The sequence below is a fragment of the Trachypithecus francoisi genome, unplaced genomic scaffold, assembly GCF_009764315.1.
Source record: "Trachypithecus francoisi isolate TF-2019V2 unplaced genomic scaffold, Tfra_2.0 Lachesis_group6, whole genome shotgun sequence".
Lineage (NCBI taxonomy): Eukaryota > Metazoa > Chordata > Mammalia > Primates > Cercopithecidae > Trachypithecus > Trachypithecus francoisi.
Genome location: NW_022681471.1, coordinates 36,604,310 through 36,629,055, shown reverse-complemented (window position 1 = coordinate 36,629,055; position 24,746 = coordinate 36,604,310). Strand labels below are relative to the sequence as shown.

The 24,746-nt window shown below is 44.0% G+C and overlaps 1 protein-coding gene across 1 annotated transcript in view; it reads right to left on the bottom strand.

Moving 5' to 3' along the window:
• Window positions 1-24,500, bottom strand: part of LOC117077515 — a 52,070-nt gene extending 27,570 nt beyond the window's left edge. Inside the window, exon 1 of the mRNA XM_033201213.1 lies at window positions 24,327-24,500. Coding sequence (XP_033057104.1) covers window positions 24,327-24,464 — 138 coding nt within the window. The 5' untranslated portion in view covers window positions 24,465-24,500. The remainder of the gene's footprint in view (window positions 1-24,326) is intronic.
• Window positions 24,501-24,746: the final 246 nt, after the last annotated feature.

Here is a 24,746-nt window from a genome sequence, read left to right as displayed (position 1 = left end):
CCACTCCTCAATCATGAGCAAGGGTTCATGGGATTGTCAAACAAGTTCTTCTAGATGGCTGTATTATGCAAGAAATGCCAGCATTCCTTCCCTTCTTTCCTCCCCATATCCTGTCCCTCTGCCATTTGCTACTGAAGACAAAGCCAGCCAATGTTTATCCTGGCTGAATCCTTGGGGCTCCCAGTTCTCATTACTTGACCTCTATCTTGCAGGGCTTCTTCCCAGTGGGGTGGTCTTGAACTTTCCTCTTGGCAAGGAGAAATGGCTTTGATCATTACCTTATGATCATACCTAAAAGCCATGGCTGAATCTTTAGCAATGGAGCTGGTTAAGGCCATAGGAAAATACCTTGAGTCTGGGCAGAGAGTTGGAGCCAGACTTAAACTCTGCTTACCAGGTAACATTTTGACTTGGGCATTGACATAAGCCACTAAAAGGTCAGGTTGACCCAGAGGTCTCAGGATTCAATACCCACAAAGTGGTGGCCCAGTGGCACCAGAACTGGGGTGAACAGTGAGGAAAAACTGCCATCACAAGACAGTGTGGCCTGAGGACCCTGCTCCTTTCAAATGGCTATACCCTCCAGACAAGGAATGGTCTCCAGACAAGGAAGGTTGCACACTTGGGTCAGTGAGGAGGGGAGACAGGAGCCAAACTAGAGATACCCATCCTCGTATGTGATGCAGGGTCAATGGCAGGACAATTCTTACAAGCAGGCTTGTGGTAGGTGTACTTCTGATGGTTTGTGTGGAATAACACCTCTTCAAGATACCATATTTCCCCAACATTTCTCCTCAGTATGTCAAGAGACAGACATAAGGGACATGGAGTGATTGGCACCAGGCTGTGTGAGTGTGGCCTCCCACCCCTTTTAGCCCAATTACCCTCTTACAGTTCAGGCAGAGTGTACTCCATGTCCTCACCAGTCAGGAGGGCCACTGTGCAGTGAGTGGGGCCTAAGAGGGATTGGGAGATAATGGGCAGGACAGGAAGACAGAGCTGTACTCAACACCAATAAGGTGAAGGTCCAAAAGACCTGTCTGTCTTCCTTGGGTCTCCAATGGACTTTTTCTGCCTAAGTGGGGCCAGGATCACTTCTTAAAAGTAAATATGGGAGCCTAAAGGTCCCATAACTGGCAGATGGCCGGCCTCCCAGAGTCCCAGTCCCAACCCATTTCCCCTCTGCCCTACACCACAGGACACTGACCTCAAGTTCCAAGAAATGACCTAAATCCCCTGAGGGAAACATATCTTGCCTAGGTGCTCATCCATGCACTTCCTACTTTGGGCCCCACCATCAGGACCTCATTCAAAAAGCCTTACCTACTAAGCATGGAGGAAAGCTACAGAATAGGGCACCATTGCCCCATGCCAGTTATCTATATGCCTCAGCAGTGTCTCCTTCTGTAGATGTGCTGAAATCCCAGGACCACTGCCCATTTCATAGGACAAAGCAGACTTTTTTTTTTTTTGAAATATAATTATCTGGCCGGGCGCGGTGGCTCAAGCCTGTAATCCCAGCACTTTGGGAGGCCGAGACGGGCGGATCACGAGGTCAGGAGATCGAGACCATCCTGGCTAACACGGTGAAACCCCATCTCTACTAAAAAAATAAAAAAAATTAGCCGGGTGTGGTGACGGGCGCCTGTAGTCCCAGCTACTTGGGAGGCTGAGGCAGGAGAATGGCGTAAACCCGGGAGGCGGAGGTTGCAGTGAGCCGAGATCCGGCCACTGCACTCCAGCCGGGGCAACAGAGCGAGACTCCGTCTCAAAAAAAAAAAAAAAAAAAAGAAATATAATATCTATTTTACTTAACCTTTTTCATATAAATGCCATCAGTGACACTTCATACACAAACATATGATTTTCATGTCATTTCAGCATAAATTCATTGAGCATCTACTTTGTGCTTGTTGCAAAAAGGAATGAGACAAAGCCCTGCCATGAGAGAATCCTGTGTGTGTTACCATATGTCTTAGGGCATGGTTGGAGATCAAGAATAGAAAAGCCACTAAAATCTACTTAGGTAAAAGACAACAGAAGGTAAAAGAGAACCAACAGGCCTGCTCTGAGTGAGTGAAACAGAAAATGACCAAAGATGTTACTTTCCTCATTGCTATGTTATCTCTTCCTCTGCTTCCCTCATTTTACATTTCTCTTTCCCTCACCTTTTCTCCCTCCCCATCCGACCCATTCCCAGATTTCCTTCCTTTGCTCTCCTATTACACCATCCACCATGGCTTACATTGGATGGCACCCTCAGCCTGCAACACGTGCTAGCGACTGTCCAGGTCCAGCATTACTGTCTGTTAACTTGACTCTCTCCATTCTAATCCCAAGTGGCCAGCAAGAGACTCCAAGGGGCCCACCGTGGACAGGTTTCCAATCCTAGCCCAAACAGCTATGGCTGGGGAGTGGGGAAAGGATGCCCAAGGCCATGTTGAATGGTATGCAAGGGACCGCTCTTTCCGGGGTTGGACTCAAAGGTAAGAGATGATGGCTTCCGTAAAATATGTGATAGGGCCGGGCACAGTAGCTCACTCCTGCAATCCCAGTACCTTCAGAGGCCAAGGCGGGTGAACCACCTGAGGTCAGGAGCTCAAGACCAGCCTGACCGACACGGTGAAACCCCATCTTCACTAAAAATACAAAAATTAGCCAGGCATGGGGGCAGGCACCTGCAATCCCAGCCACTTGGGAGGCTATATATATAGTGATAAATGGTCTAATAGTTGCTCTACAGTACATACACCTCAGATTCACATTTTGTAGACTTCACAAATTCATAGAATTTTACAAATGTAAGGGATTCCAGGAATCATTTGACACAATCCCCACACTTGAGCTCATTGTAAACCAAAGTCTGAGAGCAGATAAGGGTGGACCCCATATTCTCTGACTTCTAGTTTACTCCTACATTTACCAAACTAGAGCAGTTTAAGACCATCTTTGACATGAAGGTGACTGAAGATAGTCCGCATTGCATCACAGCATGTGGATTTGTTTGTCGTTTTTAGTAATTTCTGTACCTACTAAGAATTTTCACATATATCATCCTATCTAGTCCTCCCAGCAATCATGAAAAGAATTGTTAAGCCTATTTTGTAGATGATACACTGAGACCCAAAGAAGATTTGGGTCTCAGTGTATCATCAGATTTGCCTACACTTTACAGTTCATAGCAGGCAAAGCCAAGATTTAAACCCATACAATTTGACTTCAGACCTCGCTCTTTCTGCTATGCCACGCTGCCTTTACTCTCTGGGAATCAGTGAAGTGTCAATTTGTATTCTTTGTAATTTTTTTCTATATGTTATGATGTTTAATTAAATTAAATTAATTTAATTTATTTATTTAAGACAGAGTCTTGCTCTGTCGCCCAGGCTGAGGCGCAGTGGCACGATCTTGGCTCACTGCAACCTCTGCCTCCTGGGTTCAAGCGATTCTCCTGCCTCAGCCCCCCAAGCAGCTGGGACCACAGGCACTCGGCACCACACCCAGCCAATTTTTGTATTTTCAGTAGAGATGGGGTCTCTGCGTGCTGACCAGGCTGGTCTGGAACTCCTGACCTCATGGAGGTCAGGCCTCCCAAAGTACCGGGACCACAGGCATGAGCCACCATGCCCAGCCAAAACAGACTTTTTGAAAAGGATAAGGAAGAGGATTCAGAAGGATAAAGAGCACTCAACCATAACCCTAGCATCTAGAGATGACCTGGGATCGCAGAGGTATCCTCTTTTTCTGTCCACTCTGTGTGTCCTGCAACAAGATAGCCAACTGTCCTTCACTGGATTTTGGGCTGATGGTCAAAGTGATAGCCAAAAGGTGGCAGTGTATATATTCAACCTACCCAGCCAACTGAGAGAGTGCTTTCAGGCTAGGATATCAGCTCTTGGATCAATCGTGATTTCTGAAGAAAGTATAACATTAAAATCAACCCTAACTATCTATTGAAAATCCCACAAATGTAATTCAAGGCTGTCATAAAGAGGCAGCTTTCCATGAATAGTCCCATGTGAAACTAGAGGATACCCCTGACTGCTCTCATTTCTGTGGGGGAATCACAACCATCATATCTTGGCATCTATACTCACAGACCTTCCTTCCTGGTCTGTGTACTTGTGTGGGTATGGAGAAATAAATTTCTTCACAAGCATGATTTCTCTAGTGTGCATAAATAAAATAACAGAGGGGAAATGGAAAGAATCTGGGAGTATGTTGACTCTGCACAGAGATGCAAAGTCCAGTGGAGGTGTTTTGTGAAAGCTACAAAGTATAAGAGAGTCTATCACATGTAAGCATCTTGGTGTCAAGAGAAAGTCAAAAGCAGACATACCTCTGCATTTGCCTTCATTCACACTGGACACTAAAAACATATACACAAGGAAAAATGGCATCTAATTCTCACTGTAGGCAGAGTCAGGAGGAGGAATAGAAAGCAGAGGAGCAACTTAGGAGTGGCCATCATACAGTTTTAAGGGTTACCACTTTAACTGGGAGGAATCTCTATCCACAGTGGCATCTCCAAGGTGGCTATGGGAGAAAGGAAGAGAAAAAGAAGAAAACACACACAGATATACATACAAAATTAGGAAGAAAGTAGAGCCATATGTATTTGCATGTGTATATGTATACATGCATGTATGAATGCACAAATGAGTGAATGTGGGGGTGCTGCATGGAGAGAAGAGCCACACTTTCATGTAGAGGTTCCTTGAAGGGGCTGCAGAACCAAAGGCCCCCACCATGGTCACCTGCCTGTGTGGAACCACTGGGCCTTCCTTCTGACCTATGAAACCCCAATCTGGAACACCCAATGGGGGAGTGCCTACCTGAGACCCCTGGAGGTAAGCTAGGGCATCATTTCCTCAGTCTTCACAATTTACACGGTCCCTGCCAATTTCTGCTGCTCCCACAATGGCTTACTACTCCCTCTTGGGTCTCCTGAGCCAGCATACTGGATGAGGTTGTTTTGCTGGGCTTCCTTGGGCTTGGCATGACTCCATCAATACAGAAGAGAGCCAGTGACTCCAGAATAAGAGGGAAAATCTAGGTACTAAGCCCACCTCAAGCTATGAGTCAGTACCCCCATGAAAGAATTTTACCCAAAAGTTTGGTGTGGTGGCTCATTCCTGTAATCCCAGCACTTTGAGAGACTGAGGTGGGAGGATCATTTGAGCTCAGAATTTGAGATCAGCCTGGGCAACATAGCAAGACATGTCTCTAGATATAAAAACAAAAATCTACTTAAGATGATCCTTATAATACTCACAAATGTGCTCAGGAAACTAGGAACCCCTTTATAAAAAATTCAAACTTAAAGCCCATAAGGAGATGATATAGAAAGAGAAAAATAATACATCTATTCTTTTTGATGAATGTTTTCACACAGACATATTTCTCACTGAGGGCCTGAGAAGAAGATAACCCCTTCTGTCAACAAATTAAGCCCCACTTCCAGTGACTGGATTAGTTTTGGGCCTTCCTTGGCATTTTTTCATCCACAAGGGGTGGAGGGCAAGGTATGGCGGCCAAGTTGATTGGCATTTCTGGATCAACAGTGCCATCAAGAGGAAGCTCCTTGAGCATCGCTTCCAGCCCTCCTCTGTGTATCTGGAGGGTAAGGTTTCTTATAGGAGAAAGGGTAGGTTTGGGACACTCAGAAAATTCTGAGTCTGGACGTGGGCACCTCACTGGTTGCCTCCAGAGTCAATGTGAAAGCAAGGGAGCCAGGCTTGCGCACTAAGGAACCCTGGCTTGTCAGGCCTGCCAGGCTTGGGAGGTGGTAGAAGCCAGGTCTCAGTGGCTGCCATGTTTAGACACCTGAAGATACTGGAGGGCATTCAGACTATGAATCTTTGCTCTTGGTGTAGATGTAAGTTCAGTGGAAGAAAGGGAGAACTGCCCTGAAGGTCTCAGGGATGTGGGAAACCTGAGAACCACTGTCCCATCTGGAAGACCCAGACAAACAAAAAAGGGAAGGAAGGAGCAGTCACATTGCCAGGTGCAGCCCATAAAGAAAATAATTTCCTGATTGTTGGGTACTACGATGAGATAAGAAAGAGTAGGCCGGGCGCGGTGGCTCAAGCCTGTAATCCCAGCATTTCGGGAGGCTGAGACAGGCGGATCACGAGGTCAGGAGATCGAGACCATCCTGGTGAACACGGTGAAACCCCGTCTCTACTAAAAAATACAAAAAAACTAGCCGGGCGAGGTGGTGGGCGCCTGTAGTCCCAGCTACTCAGGAGGCTGAGGCAGGAGAATGGCGTGAACCCGGGAGGCGGAGCTTGCAGTGAGCTGAGATCCAGCCACTGCACTCCAGCCTGGGCGACAGAGCGAGACTCCATCTCAAAAAAAAAAAAAAAAAAAAAGAGTAACTCAGGTGTGGTGCATTGCAAGTTTTTTTTTCTGGTTTCTTATCTCTCCCCTCAAAGAAAGGCTGGGTTAAGCATGCCACAGGATGCCATTCTGTCCATCTTCTCACTAGTGCAGACAGTGCCAGTAACCACTGGTTATACATCAATTGAGCAGGACATCATCCTACAGTGAGTAGAACTGAGTCTATATTGAGAATTCATTTCAGTTTGGGAATATTCTAGGACTGCCTGATTTTTTGGTCTCCAGGGGTAATATCCATCTTGGCTCCTCTAGGAAGATACCTAAATCAACACACATGGGGTGGCATGGTCTGTGGGCTTAGCTTTCCTATGGTGTTGACTAAGGCTGAAGGAGCATGCTCAGACAACCAATCTCAAAGCCTTGGGCTGGGGACCCAGAAGATTTTCCAGGTCTGGATTCAACCTCAGGGCTTGGCAAAGATAAGGCTGGTTGACCCCCAAATATTCTGCCTACATACACTTAGGAAAATTCACAAATGAAAAATAAAGTGTAGCAAGCAGAGGATTTCAGCACCTACCTGGTAGGTTTCAAATAAAAACGGTGAATGGCTGGGCTTTGAGATGTCCTACTTGACCTTTGGGAAAGTGCTGACCTGAGAGCAAATCTCTAGGAAGGCAGGAGCTAAAAAAGGGCACAATCCACCCTACAGGTTTTCTAGAAATGGCCTCTGGAGAGAGGCAGAAACTACAGAAAAAGGCTATGTGCCAATGAGTACGCACCTCCTTCCTAGCAAGGCACGCCTGATTGACAGGGGTTTGGAGGATAGGTGGGGGTGGGTGGATCTGGGCAAAATGGGGAAGAAGACTGGGGCTGGGCACACACACAAAAAATTGCAGTTGGAAAACGGGAGGCGACTGAACCCAAAAATGGAGAGGTACATGAAAGGGGTCTTAAACCTTGAGTCTCAGCGACCAGAGCAAGCACACATGGAGACTTCAAAAGGCAGGGGTTAAAGGAAAGTAACTTCCACTCTTGCTGATGGCCTAAATGTCCCCGACTCTTGGAAAAGTCAGTGTGTAAAAAAGAAGTCTGCAAAGGCAGCCAACTAAGCGCATATTCCTCATGGGAGATAGAACCTGCAACACGGAGGACAGGTCTCTGCTACAGTGGCAGCAACCATAAGACTTGGTACTGCAGGCAGCAAAGAGGCAGGAAGAACAATGGCCACAGGCTTCATGAAAGGTCCTGAGCTGCTAGTCCACGACCAGGCTCCTGAGCCATGGCTTCCTGTACAAGAAATGCCAGGCATCCTGGCTGGCCAGCTTATCCTGGCACCTATCTCTGAAGCTTCCATGGCCCCACTTCATTCAGGCCTCCAGAGAGCTCCGATTCCTGCAGGCAAAGGCCACAGTCCTGCCTGGTCCCCCACAGCACTCCAAGCCACTCCTCCCCAGGCAAGCACAGGGAAGGGTACGCAGGATTGCCAAGTGAGTTCCTCTTGATGGCAGTATTGTTCCAGAAATGCTCACCTGCCCTTCCCCCAGGTCCACTCCCTCCGCCCTTTGCTGAGGAAGAAACACCAACCGTGCTCCCAACACAACCAATCTCCATCTCAGCCATTTTGGGCCAGCTCTGACCTATCTGCAGAGCCCTGTCCTTCTACTGCAGGGCAGGGTCCTTCTACTAGCCTGCCTTCCTGACAAACCAGAAAGTGGTCCCCTTGGACCACCCTGCAGATGGACCCAAACTAACCGCATCCCTAACCATGCCTTTAGCATGGGAGGATGGTGAAACCCGCAGGGAAGAGAAGGAGACTGGGCACATAGTAGGATGCAAGCCCTAGTTCTGCCCTCTGGGACACATTTCCACTTGGGCACACTCATGGGTCACTGCAAGGCCAGCTTGACCACGAGGTCGAAGGCAACTGGTATCCCACTGGCTACTGGGGGTTGGGACTCAAACTTGAGGTGAACCTACAATTCTGGAATAGCGGCCCCTGGTCCTTCTCCCATGGCAGCACTGGCAAGGGGCTGGGGGGAGAGTGCAAGCCAGCATACGTCAGACAGGAGGGGAGCCAGGTGCCACCCCAAACACACCTGTCCTCCTCACACCTGGCCTACGTCAACCTCTCAACAGCTCTGCCCAGAAGGCTTGAAATAGAAAACACACAGAGGCATGCATTCCATTGAGGAATCAGAGCAGTAAATTCGCAAGACCCACGTGTTCCGATGTAACTCCCCACATGTATTCTGTAACAGAAACCGTATGATGACCATGTTAGGGAAGTCAAGGCATGGGCAAATGCCTAACTTGTGCTGCAGGAACACAGTGATACTGAACACTACTCTCAAGACAGAAGAAACAGAAGAAATACACTATCTTCAATCTGCTACTTATCATTAAGGAAATTCAGGGTAGGGACCCTGAATCCCTTTTATTTCATGTGACTTGATTCATCTTTGGGTAATAAAAAAACAGTTTTAAAGCTAATTGGTAAAATGCAAATGTCTTCAAAATGTAAACATGTGGTCTAAATTATGTTCAAATATTAGGTTTGCTAAATACTTTAAAGTCATAAACTCCTTCTTTGAATTTTGAAATTTGTTTGATTTTCCTCCTTTACAACAAGGTAAGGCCTGGGAACATGTAGAGTTGGCTACACCTCTAGCTATGCTGGAAACAGTCAAACTTTACCAGCACCTAGTACCTAATTAACATAACTTACTAGGGTTTACATTAAAATTAAAATTAAAATTGCTAAGAGTCACTATTATAGCATGTAATTGAGGCTACTAGAAACAGTTTTACATGCAAGGTGTGTAAGAAAAGTGAAATGTGTTTTTGGTAAAAGATTATAAGGAGGCATGGGAATGTAAATTTTTTAAAACCTTTAACATATTTAATAGGTTTCCCAAAACTGAATTTCAGCTTTAAAATTGTCTTTTATCTCTCTGACATGTTTAGTTACATGGGAAGCATTGTCAAAATAAAAAAATAATGTTTAATCATCTTCAGGTTATATTTTAGTGAATAATATTAATAAATGTTCCAAAATTGTATGGAATTTCTAAAATTTGAATATGTCTGAGTATATGCTATGAATCATAATTATGGTTATTAGGTTGTTATTGTAGACCACAGAAATAATCAAATTTGCTTGTATAAAGCTACTAACCCAAGAGAACCAAAAATTAATTGGACACCAAAAAAAAAAAAAATACTTTGTCAGATTTTCTTGTTAAACCAGCTGATACTGAAATTGTTTAGAAGTACAATTAATGAACTCCACGGTCTAAGTCAAATTACCTATGATAACCCATCAGTTATCAGTGGTATGCACCTAATTGGAGAAACAACTGATATTAAAGAGGATATAAGTCTAATGTTAATTAAGCATAGACTCATGGAGAACCAGGATGACCACCTTGTCCTTCTTGAGTCCTTAAAGCTTTTATTGTTAAAAGTTCTGTATTCCATGACTCATCACAGAAAAGATAAAATAACCCAAATTGAATATATTGGTGTGGTGACTTATAAATTGCTAAAGTAGTTTATAACCAATGTTGTTTCCATATTCCTGGGAAAACAATCAAAGCTTCAGGTACATTTGGTAACCTGATGGGCCACTTAAACATTTTATAAAAGAATTTCATTCAATTGTTATTTTCAATGCATGTTTTCTGGTTGTGTAGAAGCTCTCCCATGCAAGAGGGTTGTTATAATACTAAGTTATTATGCCACCGTGTATTTTCACAAGGTAAAGAAAGCTTTTTATGGTTCACCAAAAGAATTATCCCCTATACAATCTATAACCCAAAGATTGGACCTTCTTTTTTTTTTTTGAGACAAAGTTTTGCTTTGTCTCCCAGGCTGGAGTGCAGTGGTGCAGTCTCGGCTCACTGTAACCTCTGCCTCCCAGGTTCAAGCAATTCTCCTGCCTCAGCTTCCCAAGTAGCTGGGATTACAGGCATGTACCACCATGCCCGGCTAATTTTTGTATTATTATTATTATTATTATTTTAGGAGAGATGGGGTTTTGCTAAGTTGGCCAGGCTGGTCTTGAACTCCTAACCTCAAATGGTCTGCCTGCCTTGGCTTCCCAAAGCGCTGGATATACAGGCATGAGCCACTGCACCAGACCCAAAGACTGGATCTTCTGAGAACATCAGAGAAAGAGTATACTTGCCATCCACATTGCAGCAAAACTTTAGAACCTTGAACTTTGGGTTCATAATCTCACAATTGAGAAGGGTCCCTCCACAGTCTTGGAACTGTACACCCACTGGAACCCTTAAGGTAAAAGTAACGAGGGAATTTTCTCCCTAGAAGAAGATGGTATCCTTGATGTAAATAGCTTTTCAAGAGTTCACAGATTAAGACTTCTACTATCATGAGACTGTTATCTTTGAATACGTTTTCTTGCTTATGTCTCTATGTACAATAGAAGTAGAAAAGGGGTCTGTTATGTGCACTTATAGGGTATACTTTTATTTGTGAAGGAGTTTGGAACTAGCCTTATACATGGATAACCTTACACTTTGAAAGATAAAAGATGAAGGCCCAATATAGGTGAGAAACTTTAATGGTACATACGTTGCCTGGTAATCAGTCGGAAACAGAATATTGGTTCACTCTTCTTCACCCACATCATGGGTTAAAGAAAACATTGCCAGGAGGCCTTCACTCTTCTAGAAGGGCATCATTTGTTAGGTCCTTTTTCCATTGTTTGGAGTAAAAGAAGCAACGTAAAAGGAGAAATGTATCCCTCATGATAGGTTCTATAGCAAATTCCACTGTAAAGGCTACAGTTACAAGCCTGTAATCCCAGCACTTTGGGAGGCCGAGACGGGCGGATCACAAGGTCAGGAGATCGAGACCATCCTGGCTAACATGGTGAAACCCCGTCTCTACTAAAAAATACAAAAAACTAGCCGGGCGAGGTGGCGGCGCCTGTAGTCCCAGCTACTCGGGAGGCTGAGGCAGGAGAATGGCGGGAACCCGGGAGGCGGAGCTTGCAGTGAGCTGAGATCCGGCCACTGCACTCCAGCCTGGGCGACAGAGCGAGACTCCGTCTCAAAAAAAAAAAAAAAAAAGCTACAGTTACACAACAGACTTTAAATTCTCTTGTCAAAGTTATGATAGAACTGGCTGAACAGAGAAGTATCTGTGCAGCTGCTGGCACTTACAGCCTGTGGAGAAAACATCGGGTATTATAGAGATTCAGGTGTAGCGGATTAATGAAGAAACTGCCTAGTTAAGGGAATAGACTCTTTAGCTCATTCTTATATCTATTTGATTTTTGGAGGTTTGGTTTATGCAGATCCTGGGTAAGAAGCATACTCCAAACTCTTGATATAATCTTCCAGACACTCACAGTAATAGTTTCCCTGGTGCACCGTCTTCTCTGAGAGATTTTAAATGCTTGCATGCAGCCATCTCTAGAATGTCAAATGGTTTCTCTTCAACTGGAATGACAAGAGCTGAAAAAAATGTGCGACTATGAGACCACTGTAACCTATGAATGACATGCTGAGACCAGATACCCAAAATGATGGTAACTGAGAGTGTTGCTAAGGACCTAAGTTTTGGTCATACTCTCATCTAAGTGAGAACCTGACCAAAAAGGGAATTTTTTTAAAAAACAAAATTGTAGGAGGCCATTGTTTTGGATTGAGCTTATGCACTAGGCCTCAACAGACCAAACCAAAGCAAAATGGAGTCGCTTGTGCTAAAAATTTAAGGAAACACAGATTCTAAAACAGAGCAGGTTTTGTTTTTCTCCTGCAAATCACTAGAATGAACATTCCTGACAGCATATGTAGACATCCCCTGAAGTTCCCATTAAATCTTTTAACCAAATTCATTTCTTCTCACATAGAGACCATCAAGCTTCAGATAATCATGCAACAAAGGTTCCAGGCAGTTCCAGGTGAAGACATCATCCCTAGCCACTAAGGAGCTACCCTGCCTCCACTAGACAGAGCAGGGTGAGAATTCCATAATTTCCAATTGGTAGGGACTATCCCCCAAGCCATCAGAAAGCAGTTACAGAAGAAAGACCATCAGTCCCTCCATCTCCCATAAAGATTTATGAGGATCACACCTCTCAGGGGGAAATGAGGTAGGAGAATAGGGTCTGGAGGCAAGAAACAAAAGGCCAATTCATGTTGACTTCCTAGAACTAAATCAAATGGAAACACTTCAGCTATGACAGGCAATATCTTCTCTATTTACATAGGGTATAAACCTAGTAAATAACTTTGTAATGTTACTTCATCCTTTTCATTTACACAGGGCATACCCCAGGTAGCTAATAGAAACATCTAGAGGGTATTTAAACCCTAGAAATTTCTGTAATGGGGCTCTTGAGCCCCTATGCTCAAGCCTGCTCCCACCCTGTAGAGTGTACTTTCATTTTCAATAAATCTCTGCTTTTATTGCTTCCTTCTTTCCTTGCTTGGTTTGTGCATTTTGTCCAATTCATTTTTCAAGATGCTAAAAACCTGGACACCCTCCACTGGTAACACTGGGAGTGGCCCATCCTCACTGCTGTGCACTGTGGCCAAGAGAGCCTCCTGGGGCTGAGGACCCAGCTAGGCCATCACGCCCATTGCTCCCAAGAAAAGGGGCACGAGGCAAATTGCCTGCAGCCCCGAGCAAAAGCTCCTTGGCTGAGGCCTCCATTAGTCTCACCCAGATCTTGGCCGCCACCAGGTTCCTGAGCCATGGCTTCCTGTACAGAACCTGCCAGGTGTCCTGGCTGACCAGCTCATCCTCAGTGCCTATCTCTGGGGCTTCCACAGTCCAATCCAGCCACGGGTCCCATTTTCCTTGGGCCTCCAGAGAGCTTGGATCCATCTGGGCACTGGCATTACTTCTGCCCGGTCCCCCACAGCACTCCCAAACCACTCCTCCCCAGGCAAGCACAGGGAAGGGTGCATGGGATTGCCAAACATTCCTCTTGATGGCAGTATTGCTCCAGAAACGCCCACCTGCCCTTCCCCGAGGTCAACTCCCTCTGCCCTTTGCTGAGGAAAAAACACCAACCATGCTCCGAACATGGCAGATCACTATCTCAGCCACTTTGGGCCAGCTCTGGCCCACCTGCGGGACCTTGTCCTGGGAAGACTGGCCTTGGCAGGGTCCTCTTAGCCTGCCTTCCTGAAAAACAGGGAAGCGGTCCCCTTGAACCATCCAAGGGATGGACCCAACCTAAACACATCCCTAACTGTGCCTTTAGCATGGGAGGATGGTGAAACCCTCACGGAAGAGAAGAAAATTGGGTACGCAGCAGGATCTGAGCCCAACCCCTGCTCTCCAGGAGACATTTGCACTTGGGCATTCTCACGGGTCACTGCAAGGGCAACTTGACCATGAGGTCAAAGGCGACCGGCGTCCCACTGTCCCCTGGAGGTTGGGACTCAAACTTCAGGTGAACATACAATTTCGGGATATGCTACTGCAGTTTTGAATAAACATGGTGGTAAGCAGAGTCCCTAGCCTAGGATTCCTGTGCCTTTCAGCTCAGGATCCCTGGCTGGTTGTCTCTTCCTGGTGCCTGTTTGGAGGTTCCAAAGTCTAAGCTGTTCCCAGGAGATGCTTTGTATATGCATTTTGGAGTGTGGTTCTGCTGTGTGTCCCCCTACAGTTCTGCCTAGCACTTTATTTTCCATTTCCAGTGCACCACAGTAAGGTTTGATAGGGAAGGGTGAGGAGTGGTGAGGTGAGTTGGTGTGGGAAAAAATAGGAAGTCAGGGGAAGATGGAAGCGGGGAAGAAGGGTGACTGGTTTGGGAGTTTCCTTTAAGATGGCAGTATTTTACCAGAAATGTTAACATGCCCTTTGGTGCCACCCACTCAGTTACCTCTTCCTCCATCATTTGCCACTGAAAAAAAAGCCAACCAGCATTAAAGTGATTGTCACTAAGTGACTCCAGGTTCTCACAGTTGGTTCTCCAGTGTGCAGGGCATCTGTCTGGTAGAATGGTCTCTAGCTTCCTCTCAGAGAATAAATTTGTTCCCATCATGTAACTCTAGGAATGGATCCAAACATATCTACCCATGGCTCTATCTTTAACACTGGATCTGGTCAAGACTATAGGAAATGTCTTTAGTTTGAGCACAGAGTTGAAGTCAAATCTACTTAGGACCAGTGGGAACATTCTGTCTTGGGCATTCTTACTATAATATAATTTAACCTTGAGGTCTCAGGCAGCTAGACACAAAGAATGGCAGCCCCAAGGCATCAGGACTGGCATGAAGTATGATGCAAAATTGCCATCTGAAGACAACAGGGCCTGTGGACCCAGCTCTACTCACAATGCTGTCCTCTTGTCTTCAAGCTATGATGGTCCTATTTTTAGGTCAGTTAGATATAAGATCTCAGAATACTTGGCACATGAAAACTCTGTTAAAACCTCTGCACTAAAGGATTTACCAAAAGCTAGAATGTCTTCTAGCAGTGTCCCTAGGGTGGCCCAGCCCTACTTATCATGTTTACCACAAAATTCTCACAGTTGAGAAAAAATGTAGTTTTTTTTTCTAGCTAACACGTATTTGATAATATTTAAACTTCCTTTCTTAGAGCACTCCTAAAAAGAGCTTACAATTTCCTAAAAAGAGATCTTTGGGTCATTGATGAAATTAAGACAGAATTAAAAAAAAAATTGAAATCAGGAGAGTGACAGCATCACGGCAGACAAGAGGCAGGACTAGATTGCAGCTCCGGACAGAGCAGCATGCGGTGTCTTGCACTGTGAATTTTAGCTCCAGATCAACTGCAAGAAGAAACCAGCAATCCCGAGAGGATCCACAGACTCTCTAAGGAAACAGACGGTGCCTGCAGGACCCGGGAGATACCCTGAATACTGTGAGTGCTCCAACTCTAGAAGTGGGAAAGGAAAACCCTCCTCTCCTGGGCACACCCCCACTGGACAAGCCAAAGGTCAGTTTGCAGGAGAAGTTTCTGACTTTACCTGAAGCTGAGTCAAGTTAGAGAGACGAGTAAAATACAGGGGTAGAGGAAGTAGCAGAAAGGCCCTGAGAGCTCAATGGGTCCCCAAGCAGCCCATTCCTGCCTGGCACCACAGGGATGCATCGGGAGGGTGGTCAGAGGAACGGGGGTAAAACTCCACAGGGAGAAGAATTCTCTAGCTGAACTTTGTAACAATTTGAATGGGGTGAGAGGCCTCCTGACCACAACTCGGGGGAGGGTGTGAATTGGGCTTGCAGACTTCACAGGAGGGGGAAGAACTTTTCTCTTGCAGCTGGGAGGCAGATGGCCTTGGGCAAGTTTTCAAGCCCAACTTGCCCACCACCTGGAAATAGACTCAGGGCTGTTTGCCGGGGCACAATGGGAATGAGATTGGCCCTACCGTTTCTGTGGGAGCTGGGTGAGGCCTGTGACTGCCAGCTTTCCCCCACTTTCCTGACAACCTGCATGACTCAGCAGAGGCAGCCATAATCTTCCTAGGTACACAACTCCAATGACATGGGAATTTCACCCCCATCCTCCACAGCAGCTGCAGCAAGACCCACCCAAGGAGAGTATGAGCTCAAAGATGCATAGCCCTGCCCCTACTTGCTGGTCCTTCCCTATCCACCCTGGTAGTGGAAGACAAAGGGTATATAATCCTGGGAGTTCTAGGGCCCTGCCCACTACCAGTCCCTCTCCACACTACTATAGCTGATGATTTCTGGAAAGCACCACCTTCTGGCAAGAGGTCAACCAGCACAAAAATAGAGCATTAAACCACCAAAGCTAAGGACCCCCATGGGGTCCTTGCACCCTCCACCACCTCCACTGGACCAGGTGCTGGTATCCATGGCTGAAAAACCCATAGACAGTTCACACCACAGGACTCTGTGCAGACAACCCCCAGTACCAGCCTGGAGCTGGGTAGACTCACTGGATGGCTAGACCCAGAAGAGAGACAATGATCACTGCAGTGTGGCTCACAGGAAGCCACATTCATAGGAGAAGGGGGAGAGTACTACATCAAGGAAACACCCAGTGGGACCAAGGAATCTGAACAACAGCCTTCAGCCCTTGACCTTCATTCTGACAGAGGCTACCCAAATGAGAAGAAACCAGAAAACCAACCCTGGCAATATGATAAAACAAGGCTGTTCAACACCACCCCCAAAATCACACTAGTTCCCCAGCAATGGATCCAAATCAAGACGAAATCCCTGATTTACCTGAAAAAAATTCAGGAGGTTAGTTATTAAGCTAATCAGGAAGGGACCAGAGAAAGGCGAAGCCCAATGCAAGGAAATCCAAAAAAATGATACAAGAAGTGAAGGGAGAAATATTCATGGAAACAGATAGCTTAAAGAAAAAACAATAAAACATTCAAGAAACTTTGAACACACTTTTAGAAAAGTGAAATGCTCTGGAAAGTCTCAGCAATATAAATTGAACAAGTAGAAGAAAGAAATTTAGAGCTCAAAGACAAGGTCCTCGAATTAACCCAATCCAGCAAAGACAAAGTAAAAAGAATAATAAAATATAAACAGTCTCCAAGAAGTCTGGGATTATGTTAAATGACCGAACCTAAGAATAATTGGTGTACCTGCAGAAGAAGAGAATTCTAAAAGCCTGGAAAACATATCTTGGGGAATAATCGAGGAAAACTTCCCCAGCCTTGCTAGAGACCTAGACATCCAAATATAAGAAGCACAAAAAACACCTGGGAAATTCATCACAAAAAGATCTTTGCCTAGGCACATTGTCATCAATTATTCAAAGTTAAGATGAAGGAAAGAATCTTAAGAGCTGTGAGACAGAAGCACCAGGTAACCTATCAAGGAAAACCTATCAGATTAACAGCAGATTTCTCAGCAGAAACCTTACTAACTAGAAGGGATTGGGGCCCTATCTTCAGCCTACTCAAACAATTATCAGACAAGCATTTTGTATCCAGCAAAACTAAACATCATATATGAGGCATACATGAAGGAAAGATACAGTCGTTTTCAGACAAACAAATGCTGAGAACACTCACCATTACCAAATCACTACTACAAGAACTGCTAAGAGGAGCTCTAAATCTTGAAAGAAATCCTGGAAACACATCAAAACAGAACCTCTTTCAAGCATAAATCACACAGGACCTATAAAACAAAAACACAAGTTTAAACAATCATTTACTATGTCATTTTTCTTTACCTTGAAGAACATAAACTGTTGTTTCAGTTCTACAAATCAGCAAGATATTATTTATAGCAAGAAATATTCCATTGAAATGTTGTGCTGTAATGTGGGAAAATGTAAACGTTTTTCATGGTTTCTACCAATGTGAAATAAAATTTAATTCTGACTTTTCTGTGAAAGAAAAAAAAAAGCGAAAACAAAAAACAAAAAACACCAAGTACACAGACAGCAAAAAGCACAATGAAAGTAATGGTACCTCACATTTCAATACTAACATTGAATGCAAATGGCCTAAATGCTCCACTTAAAAGATACAGAATTGCAGAATGGAAAGAACTCACCAACCATCTGCTGCCTTCAGGAGACTCACCTAACATATAAGGACTCACGTAAACTTAAAGTGGTGGAAAAAGGCATTTCATGCAAATGGACACCAAAAGAGAGCAGGGGTAGCTATTCTTATATCAGGCAAAACAAACTTTAAAGCAACAGCGGTTAAAAGAGACAAAGAGGGACAGCATATAATGGTAAAAGGCCTTGTCGAACAGGAAAATATCACAATCCTAAACATATATGCACTTAACACTGGAGCTCCCAAATTTATACAACAATTACTAATAGATCTAAGAAATGAGATAGACAGCAACATAATAATAGTGGAGGACATCAATACTTCACTGACAGCACTAGACAGGTCATCAAGACAGAAAGTCAACAAAGAAATAATGGATTTAAGCTGTGTCTTGAAACAAATGGACTTAACAGCTATATACAGAACATTTTCTCCAACAACCACAGAATACACATTTTATTCAACAGCATATGGAACTTTCTCCAAGATAGGCCATATGATAGGCCTTAAAACAAGCCTCAATAAACTTTAAAAAATTGAGATTATATCAAGCACTCTCTCAGATCACAGTGGAATAAAACTGGAAATCAACTCCAAAATAAACCTTCAAAACCATCCAATTACATGGAAATTAATAACCTGCTCCTGAATAAGCATTGGGTCAAAAATGAAATCAAGATGGAAATTTAAAAATTCTTTGAATTAAATGACAATAATGACACAATCTATCAAAACCTCTGGAATAGAGCAAAGGTGGTGCTAAAAGGAAAGTTCATAGCCATAAACACCTACATCAAAAAGTCTGAAAGAGCACAAATAGACAATCTAAAGTTACACTTCAAGGAACTCGAGAAACAATAACAAACCAAACCCAAACTCAGCAGAAGAAAGGAAATAACCAAGATCAGAGCAGAACTAAATAAAATTGAAACAACAACAACAAAAAATACAACAATCAATGAAACAAAAAGCTGGTTCTTTGAAAAGATAAATAAAATTGATAGACCTTAGCAAGATTAACCAAGAGAAGACAGAAAATCCAAATAACCTCATTCATAAACAAAACAGAAGTTATTACAACTGACATCACTGAAATACAAAAGATCATTCGAGGCTACTATGAACACGTTTATGCACATAAATTAGAAAACCTAGAAGAAATCGATATATTGCTGTAAAAATACAACTCTCTTAGCTTAAATCAGAAAGAATTAGATATCCTGAACAGACCAATGACAAGCAGCGAGATTGAAATGGTAATTAAAAAATTATCAACAAAAAAAGTCCAGGACCAGATCGATTCACAGGAGAATTCTACCGACATTCAAAGAAGAATTGGCACCAATCTTTTGACACTATTCCACAAGATAAAGAAGGAAGCCTCCCTAATTCATTTTATGAAGCCAGCATCACCCTAATACCAAAACTAGGAAAGGACACAACCAAAAAAGAAAACTACAGACCGATATCCTTGATGAACACAGATGCTTAAAGTCCTTAGCAAAATACTAGCTAACCGAATCCAACAACATACCAAAAATATAATCCACCTGGATCAAGTGGGTTTCATACCAGGAATGCAGAGATGGTTTAACATATGCAAGTCAATAAATGTGATACACCACATAAACAGAATTAAAAACAAAAATCACATAGTCATCTCGATAAATGCAGAAAAACCATTTGACAAAATCCAGCATCCTTTACGATTAAAACTCCCAGCAAAATCAGCATACAAGGGACACACACCTTAATGTAATGAAAGTCATTTGTGACAAACCCACAGCCAACATAATACTGAATGGGGAAAAGTTGAAAGCATTTCCTCTGGGAACTGGAACAAGACAAGGATGGCCATTCATCACTCCTTTTCAACATAGTACTAGAAGTCCTAGCCAGAGCAATCAGACAAGAGAAAGAAATAAAGGACATCCAAAATGGTAAAGAAGAGGCCGGGCGCGGTGGCTCAAGCCTGTAATCCCAGCACTTTGGGAGGCTGAGACGGGCGGATCACAAGGTCAGGAGATCGAGACCATCCTGGCTAATACGGTGAAGCCCCGTCTCTACTAAAGAATACAAAAAACTAGCCGGGCGACGAGGCGGGCGCCTGTGGTCCCAGCTACTTGGGAGGCGGAGGCAGGAGAATGGCATGAACCTGGGAGGCGGAGCTTGCAGTGAGCTGAGATCCGGCCACCGCATTCCAGCCTGGGCGACAGAGCCAGACTCCGTCTCAAAAAAAAATAAAATAAAATAAAAAATAAAAATAAAAAAAAATAAAAGAAGTAGTCAAACTGTCACTGCTGATGATATGATTGTCTACCTTGAAAACCCTAAGGACTCCTCTAGGAAGCTCCTAGAACTGATAAAAGAATTCAGCAAAGTTTCTGGATACAAAATTAATGTACAGAAATCAGTAGCTCTTCCATACAACAACAGTGACCAAACAGATAAACAGATCAAGAACTTAACTTTTTTTTACAACAGCTGCAAAAAAAAAACAAAAAAAACAAAAAACAAAACAAAACAAAAAACCCAGAAAACCAAAAAACCAAAACCAAAAACCAAAAACAAAAACCTTAGGAATATACCTAACAAAGGAGTTGAAAGACTTCTACAAGAAAACTACAAAACACTGCTTAAAGAAATCACAGATGACACAAACAAATGGAAACACATACCATGCTCATGGATGAGTAGAATCAATATTGTGAAAATGACCATACTACCAAAAGCAATCGACAAATTCAGTGCAATCTCCACCAGAACACTACCATCATTCTTCACAGAATTAGAAAAAACAATCCTAAAATGCACATGGAACCAAAAAAGAGCCCACATAGCCAAAGCAAGACTAAGCAAAAAGAACAAATCTGGAAGTATCACACTACCTGATTTCAAACTATACTATGAGAACATAGTCACCAAAACAGCGTGATACTGGTATAAAAATAGGCACATAGACCAGTGGAGCAGAATAGAGAACGCAGAAATTAACCAGAATACTTACAGCCAACTGATCTTCTACAAAGCAAATAAAAACAAAGTGGGAAAGGACACACTTTTCAACAAATGGTGTGGGGATAATTGGCTAGCCACATGTAGGGGAATGAAACTGGATCCTCATCTCTCACCTTATACAAAAATCAACTCAAGATGGATTAAGAACTTAAACCTAAGACCGAAACTATAAAAATTCTAGAAGATAACATTGGAAAATCCCTTTTAGACATTGGCTTACGCAAGGATTTCATGACCAAGAACCCCAAAGCAAATGCAATAAAAACAAAGACAAATAGCTGGGACCTAATTAAACTAAAGAGCTTTTGCACAGCAAAAGGAACAGCCAGCAGCTTATACACAAAACCCACAGAGTGGGAGAAAATCTTCACAATCTATATATCTGACAAACGACTAATATCCAGAATCTACAATGAACTCAAATCAGCAAGAAAAAAACAATCCCATCAAAAAGTCGGCTAAGGACATGAATAGACAATTCTTAAAGAGATATACAAATGGCCAAACATATGAAAAAATGTTCAACATCACTAATGCTCAGGGAAATGCAAATCGAAATCACAATGCAATACCAACTTACTACTGCAAGAATGGCCAAAATCAAAAAACAGTAGATGTTGGCATGGATGCGGTGAACAAGGAACATTTCTACACTGCTTGTGGGAATGTAATCTAGTACAGCCACTATGGAAAACAGTATGGAGATTTCGTAAAGAACTAAAAATAGAATTACCATTTGATCCAGCCATCCCACTACTGGGTATCTACCCAGAGGAAAAGAACTCATTATTCGAAAATGATACTTGCATGCACATGTTTATAGCAGCACAATTCACAATTGCAAATTCGTGGAACCAACCTAAATGCCCATCAATCAACAGGTGGAATAAGAAACTGTGTTATATTTGATGGAATACTATGCAGCCATAAGAAGGAATGAATTAACAGCAGTTGCAGTAACCTGGATGAGACTGGAGACTATTATTCTAAGTGATGTAACTCAGGAATGGAAAACCAAACACCATGCTTTCACTGATATGTGGGTGCTAAGCTATGAGGACACAAAGCGTATATAGTGGACTTTGGGGACTTGTGCAGAAGAGTGGGAGTGGGGCGAGGAATAAAAGACTACAAATATGGTGCAGTATATACTGCTTAGGCGATGGGTATACCAAAATGTCACAAATCACCACAAAATAACTTACCATGTAACCAAATATTACCTGTACCCCAATAACTTACAGAAAACATTTTTTAAATACTCTGTTGCCAATAAATAAACACTTAAAAAATTGAAATCAATGAAAATAGAGACACAAAACAACCAACAGCCTGGGATACCTCCCAGACACTTTTGATTGTATGTGCCTATCATCCTGGTGGCCAAGAAAAAATCCCTGCACACTCTGCCTAGTCCTGAGCTGCATAAATCAGGAATCCAGGCACATAGAGTCATGGCTCAGCCAGGGCCAAAGACCGCTTGCATGAGGTTTTCCAGATGCTGATGTGTTGTGCAGCTGAACTGCCACAGTTCCTACATCTCCCATCAGCGTAGAAAATTGGAGACTCCAGCTCTTGCAAGGACCCCACTAGACAGCCTGGTGTCTGCCTTCAGTCAGTGACCACAACCTGGCAGCTGACTCTAGCATTGTGTTCCGTGTGTGTGTGTGTGTGTGTGTGTGTGGCTCTAGAGCTGTGTTTCTACCGTGTGTGTGTGTGTGTGTGTCTGGCTCTAGCATTGTGTTCCGTGTGTGTGTGTGTCTGTCTGTCTGCCTGTCTCTGGCTCTAGAATTGTGTTCCATCTGTGTGTTTGGCTCTAACACTGTATTTCTACTCTGTGTGTGTGTCTGGCTCTAGCATTGTGTTTCTACTGTGTGTTTGTGTGTGTGTGTGGCTCTAGCACTGTATTTCTACTGTGTGTGTACCCACACGCATGCCTCACTGAATGCCAAGGGTCCCCTGAACATCCTTTTCTGCAGAGCCAGGTCTCAGAATGTGTAACAATGCATGTTCAATTCCCCTTACCCCAACAGAAATAGACATTAAGAGTCCACAGAAAAAAAAAATAAGGATCTTAAAATATACAAAAATAAATTTTAGCGACTCATAAAGGAAATCAAAACAAAAACTACACTGTTTTGTATATTTTTTCACATATTATCAATTTCCAACCATGACTTGTCCCCCTCTGAGGAACCTGTATTACCTACCATTTCCTGACCCATCTTGGTTCTGGCTCCTATCAAGTATTCTCAAGTAATCACACTATTTTCTTGCTAGAATTTGTCCTACACATGCAGATAGCCAAATGCCATCTCACAAGGTATGTAAAAACCATATGCTCTGGTGGCAATTGCTTTGTTTTCTTTACTGTTAAAATGGTTATAATCCCACTTAAAACACAGTGCAGTCCCTTATGTGAAACGGCCTCTTATGCAATCAAATCTCCATAGAACTTTGGTCAGTTTTTCTAATCTTGGAAATAAGGCCAAACTTTCGCCTCAGTATCAGTAACAAGAAACACAAAGCTCAACAAGAGCGAACACACAAACACTCTTATTAACATCGTCACCTAGAAATAACCAGTATAACTGTCACAACTGTGTCTTCTTTCCTTTTGAACTTTTTTTTGTCTACATCTAATTTGTTGAGCTTATATTTTGCATTATTACCACTATCTTTTGTAATTTTTGATACTTTAAGAAGCTTCATTCTTTCTTTTTCTTAATCATGGCCGTTTCAGATCCTCCCATTTCACAGAACTGAAAAAAGATGAAAATGTGAGGGAGTCCCTGAAAATCTGGGGGTTGCCTTTCCATGTCTTTAAATGCGTAGGTGGAAACGGAGCTGTACTGCTTTTAGATCAAAATTTCATCGGAGGAAATGTCCCCTCTTTAGGGGTACATTCAGGGAAGCTGAGCCCAGCACTTGTGAGCACGCACGGCGACCACGCAGTTTAACCACCACTCAGTCCAAACCGACACAGCACGTGTACCCTCCTCCAGCCTGGTAGGTGGGAAGCACCTCAGTGGGGCGAAGGAATCTGTGGGCGCACCCTTCTCCTCCTGTTCGCCCCGCCCTTTGGCCCCACAGAAACGCTTCCAGGCCAACCGACGAGGAAGGCTAGAGGGACTCTGCTAGGAGGCTCTTCCTACACTTGCCAGACCTAAAAACACAGGCAGAGGTAAAAACTCAGTGCTCCAAAACGCAAGACCCCGACCCGCCCACACGGCCCTGACTCGACCCTCTGGGACTCCCAGATATCAGCCGAACGCCCGAGCCGGTGGTGAGGCAGCCACCATTGCTCAAGGTCGAGCGCCCGGCTCTGGCTGATCACACGATGGAGGGTGGGGAAGGTCCTCTGCACCAGAAAGGCCGCCTACGGCACAGACCCCGGCCCTACTTCCCCCAGCGTCAGGGAAAGGAATGGCAAAGAAAGGAAAGACGAAGGAAGGAGACCTACCTGGCTGAGGCCGCGCGCCAGCGGGAAAGGTCCGACTACCTGTGATCTGCGCTGTGGGGACGGCTGGACCCCAATGCGCCCCCTGCGGCATCGCGACTCCGGCGTTGCCACAGGGTAGGCTGCCATCCTTCCCTCCATCTTGTGTGTCTCCTGTTCCTCGGAGGGGGTGGGAGCTGAAGGTCAGAGGAAGGGGAGGTGTTGGGAATCCGGGTTGTGTGGTGTCGGCTCCGCCCAGGGGAGGAGTGGGACGTCTTAAGCCAGTACCAGGTACTTGAAGGATCGGGAGAGGTGGGCTTGGGAAAGTCAGATGGGAAATCTTGGATCTTGGCCAGTTGCTCGGTAGAATCTATTTCTTTCCCTTAGAGTAAGGTCCTTGTTGCTAGAGGGCAAACGATGATTGAGACAGAACAATAAAATGGA